Genomic DNA, 4,516 nt, shown 5'->3' on the forward strand with positions numbered 1-4,516 from the left:
GCTCTGAGCCATCAGCCCAGAGCCCGACGCGGGGCTTGAACTCACGGACCGTGAGATCGTGACCTGGTTGAAGTCGGACGCTTAACCGACTGCGCCACCCAGGCGCCCCTTGACTGGTCTCATCAATCCCATCTCAACCTCTTTCTTAGGTTCCCCTCTGGTTTTGGTGATACTCCTTCTCTAGTAGCTTCCAGAGAATGAATGCAGACAGGGTGAACTATTTCGGTTCTTTCATATTTTTAGCCTAATCTCACAATAGACAGTTTGGGTACAGAATGCTAGGTTGGAAAATCATCCCTCCCCCCAGTTTGGAGGCATTACTTCATTGTTCCCAGTGCTTTGCTGAAAAATCTGAAAACGTTCTGACTTCCAATTATTTGAACATGACCTATTTTTTTTTCTCTCTGACAGTTATTCTCTCAGCATATTGAAGATATCACTCAACTCTTCTGAATTTCATTAATGCCATTGAAAACTCAGCTTTCAGTCTAAAGGTCATGGTTTTAAAGGTAATTAGCTTTTTAAATCTGGCCTTTTCTTGAGAGAGACAGAAACAGAGACAGAGACAGAGACAGAGAGACAAGGCATGAGCAGGGAAGGGGCAGAGAGAGAGGGGGACAGAGAATTCCAAGCAGGCTCTGCACTATCAGGGCGCAGAGCTCAATTCAGGGCTCAGACTCACGAAACTGTGAGATCATGACCTGAGCCGAAATCAAGAAAGTGATTGAGCCACCCAGGTGCCCCATAAATCTGGTTACTTTTAAAATCTTGTGTCTAGATGTGGTTCTATTTCTCTTTTCCTGTTTGGGATTTATTGGGCTTCTTGAATTTGTGTTGTCTTTTATCAGTTCTGGAAAGTTGTTTGTGACTCTCTCTTAAAATCTCGCCATTCCCTCATTCTATTAGACTTTCGCATCTATTTTCCACGTCTTCTGTCTTTCACTAGTTTTTTTTTTTTTTTTTTAATTTTTTGTTTCTTTGTGCCTCTGTGTTGCATTCTGGATGCTTTCTTTACTAATTCTCCCTCTAGCTATTTCTAACTTGCTACTATATCCATCTCTTGAACGTTTAAAAACTTTTACAAATGTGAAATTTGGCAGATGTATGTAAAGGCACAGGAAACATCAACAGACATTTCGGGAAATAATGATGATGTGAACTGACGTGTAACTACTACTCAGGTTAAGCACCTTGGCCTCCACCTGTCTCTCCCAATCACGACCCCCTGCTCCCACTTTAGTGGGAGCCACTATCCTGACACTTAGGCTACCAATGCCCATGCTTTTCTTTATAGCTTTATTGTCTGTTGTCCCTAAACAACGTCATTTTGTTTTGCTTGCTTTTCAACTTTATATGCCGAAACCACATACAGTATGGATTTTTCCGTATTTAGCTTCTTTTGTTCAACATTATGCTTGTTCATTCATATTTTCTTTTTTTTTAATTTTTTTAATGTTTATTATTTTTTGAGAGAGAGAGAGACAGGCAGAGAGCAAGCAGGGGAGGGGCAGAGAGAGAGGGAGACACAGAATCAGAAGCAGGCTCCAGGCTCTGAGCTGCCAGCACAGAGCCCGAGGCGGGGCTTGAACTCACAGACTGCGAGACCACGAGCTGAGCCGAAGTCGGCCGCTTAACCAACTGAGCTACCCAGCGCCCCCGTTCATTCATATTTTCAAGGCTGTAGTTCACTTTCATTGCTGTATAGTAGTATGTTGTTGAATATTTTGCAGTTCGCTTACACATTTTACAGCCGATGGGCAGAGGGTTATTTCTAGCAGTTGGCTATTGGGAACATTCGTGTACCTGTTTCCCAAGGCCATACCAGTGAATGCAATTGCTGGGCCATTTGATATACATGTCTTCAGCTTTACAGTTTAGCACTGCTTTTCCAAAGCGCCCGTACCAGTTTCTGTCCTGCGGCTCCACTTTCACCGAGGAGCCCGCTTCAGATCCTCTGTCTCCCTCTCTCTCTGCTCCCTCCCCCACTCACTCTCTCTCTCAAAAATAAATAAACATTTAAAAAAGCTTTTTAAAAAGTAGAAGCAGAACAGAGGCTTTACCTGTTCTTTTGTAAGAGTTTTTTTAAAGTTAAATTGTATTTTTTATACAATTTTTTTTAATTAAAAAAATTTTTAATGTTTATTTAATTTAAAAAAATTTTTTTTAACGTTTATTTATTTTTGAGACAGAGAGAGACAGAGCATGAACGGGGGAGGGTCAGAGAGAGGGAGACACAGAATTTGAAACAGGCTCCAGGCTCTGAGCTGTCAGCACAGAGCCTGACGCGGGGCTCGAACTCACGGACCGCGAGATCATGACCTGAGCCGAAGTTGGCCGCTTAACCAGCTGAGCCACCCAAGTGCCTCATAATGTTTATTTAATTTTGAGAGACAGAGAGAGAGAGACAGTGCAAGCAGGGAAGGTGCACAGAGAGGGGAAGACACAGAAGCTGAAGCAGGCTCTGGGCTCTGCGATAGCAGGACAGAGCCAAGTGCGGGGCTTGAACTCACAAACTGCGAGATCATGACCCGAGCCAGAGTCAGATGCTCAACCAACTGAGCCACCAAGCTGCCCCTAAATTAAAAAAAATATTTATTTTTCAGAGAAAGGGAGAAAGGGCACGAGTGGGGGAGGGACAGAGAGACACGGGGACAGAGGATCTGAAATGTGCTCCACGATGACAGCAGAGAGCCCAATGCAGGGCTCAAACTCACAAGTGAGATCATGACCTGAGCCAAAGTTGGACGCTTACCCAACTGAGCCACCCAGGCACCCCAAGATTTGATTTTGAAGTAATCTCTATGCCCAACGTGGGGCTCAAAGGCATAACCCCGAGATCAAGAGTCACACCCTCCGCTGACTGAGCCACCCAGGCACCCCTCCACCTGTCGTGACCTCACCTGCCTCTCCTAGCTCATCACCATGCACTCTGCCCTGGTCCTCTGTCTCCCAGCTATGCTGCTATGGCCATCTTTGTTTGAAAGATGAGAAAACTGACTCTCTGAGTGGTTTATTAACTTGCCCACATGGGAGGTGCGTTCATTTGCATTACAGTAGTTTTTTTCACCCCTGACTGTCAGCTCCCTATGAGCAAGGAATGTGTCTGGCTTCTGTACCACATGGTAGGTGCTCAGGAAGTGTGTGTTGAATGAATGATCGAATGAAGGAATGAACTCATCGGGATGCAGATCCCCTTGCCTCCCTCTTCGATCTGCTGGCGGTAGCAATGTAATAAAACCTATGGGTTGATGGGAATGAGCTCATTACGTACTCTGTAAGTTGAGATCTATACCAATACAGTTGGTATTTGTGGGGAGAGAAGAAGTCCAAGGACAGGACAGGTGTGGAGGGGGGGATTCCAGCCACCTGAGGGTTCTAGCGAGGTCCATTCATACAGCAAAAAGTCAGGTGCTCAGTCAGAGGAGTGTGCGGCTCTTGATCTCAGAGTTGCGTTTAAGCCCCACATTTGGTGTAGAGAGGACTTTAAAAACAACAACTGGGTGCTGAAAAGAAAGGGAGAGGGGCCCGGAAGTTGAACTTGACCTCTCCAGTCTGTGTTGGGCCCGTCTTGAGTGCACAAGTGTTGCATATGTAAGTACCTGTGCCTGCAGCTGAGTATTATTACAGAGTGAGACGACGGTAGGTCCACTTGTACCGTTTGCAGCTCACAGAAGTACCTGTTAACCATTCCTTGTTTCCGACGCAGGCAGAATATACCAAGAGCCCAAGTACGGCCATTCTCTCCGACGTTTCCTCGTGCGGGTCCCTTTCATCCAGTGAGGACGGCACCCCCCCAGGGGCCATTCCAGTCTGTCAGATGGGGAGCTGGCCCGGAACTTACAGGATAGTGTCAAGCACCGCGTCCTTTACCTCTCAGAGCAGCGGAGACTGGAGAAGGCCAGTCGGGAAGAGAACACCGTGGGCTACCTCAAGCTGGTGTCCAAAGCCGACCGGCACCACGCCCCCCACATCTGGCAGGACTTCGAGAAGGTGAACCAGTGCGCCTCTGCCACCATTGCCCAGATCCAGCGAAGGCTCTGCCGTTGCCACTGGCAGCTGCAGGGGCTGGAGGGGGGCTGGAGGCCCCAGGGCTTAGCGCCCAAGGCCGCAAGCAGCCCGTGCCACTGCATGCGGCCCAGCGAGAAGGCCCCATCTTCAGAGTCTCCCAGGCCAGGTGGGGAAGACTGCCTGTCCACCGACCTGTCTGATATCGTCAGACACTTGCCCCTGGCGAGCCACTTCCCAGCTTTGTGGCCGGGGAAGTCCTGGGGAACAAAGCGTGTGGCCCAGCAGCGAAACCTGCTGTTGCGACAGATGGAGGACCTAAGAGAAGTCAGGGAGCTCCACCTCAGCCTCCAGGTGTCCTATCCGAGCCTAAAGGAGAGCCGTCTGATGGGCCTGCAGGTGTCGCTGTCGTCCCTCCAGGAACAGAAATGCAGGTGAGGTGGCCCCTCCGCTGCAGCCTGGGCTGTGGGGTTGGGGCCCCCCCCCCCCCCCCCCCCCCCCCCCCCCCCCC

General features: G+C 48.8%; 1 protein-coding gene across 1 annotated transcript in view; it reads left to right on the plus strand.

The window, feature by feature from the left end:
- The first annotated feature begins 497 nt into the window (after nucleotides 1-497).
- TEX28 (testis expressed 28) overlaps nucleotides 498-4,516 on the plus strand; it is a 15,844-nt gene continuing 11,825 nt past the window's right edge. The window contains 3 exon segments of the mRNA XM_040467462.1: nucleotides 498-509; nucleotides 3,707-3,787; nucleotides 3,790-4,439. Coding sequence (XP_040323396.1) covers nucleotides 498-509; nucleotides 3,707-3,787; nucleotides 3,790-4,439 — 743 coding nt within the window.

The sequence above is a fragment of the Herpailurus yagouaroundi genome, unplaced genomic scaffold (assembly GCF_014898765.1).
Source record: "Herpailurus yagouaroundi ecotype Mexico unplaced genomic scaffold, PumYag 67493, whole genome shotgun sequence".
Classification (NCBI taxonomy): domain Eukaryota; kingdom Metazoa; phylum Chordata; class Mammalia; order Carnivora; family Felidae; genus Herpailurus; species Herpailurus yagouaroundi.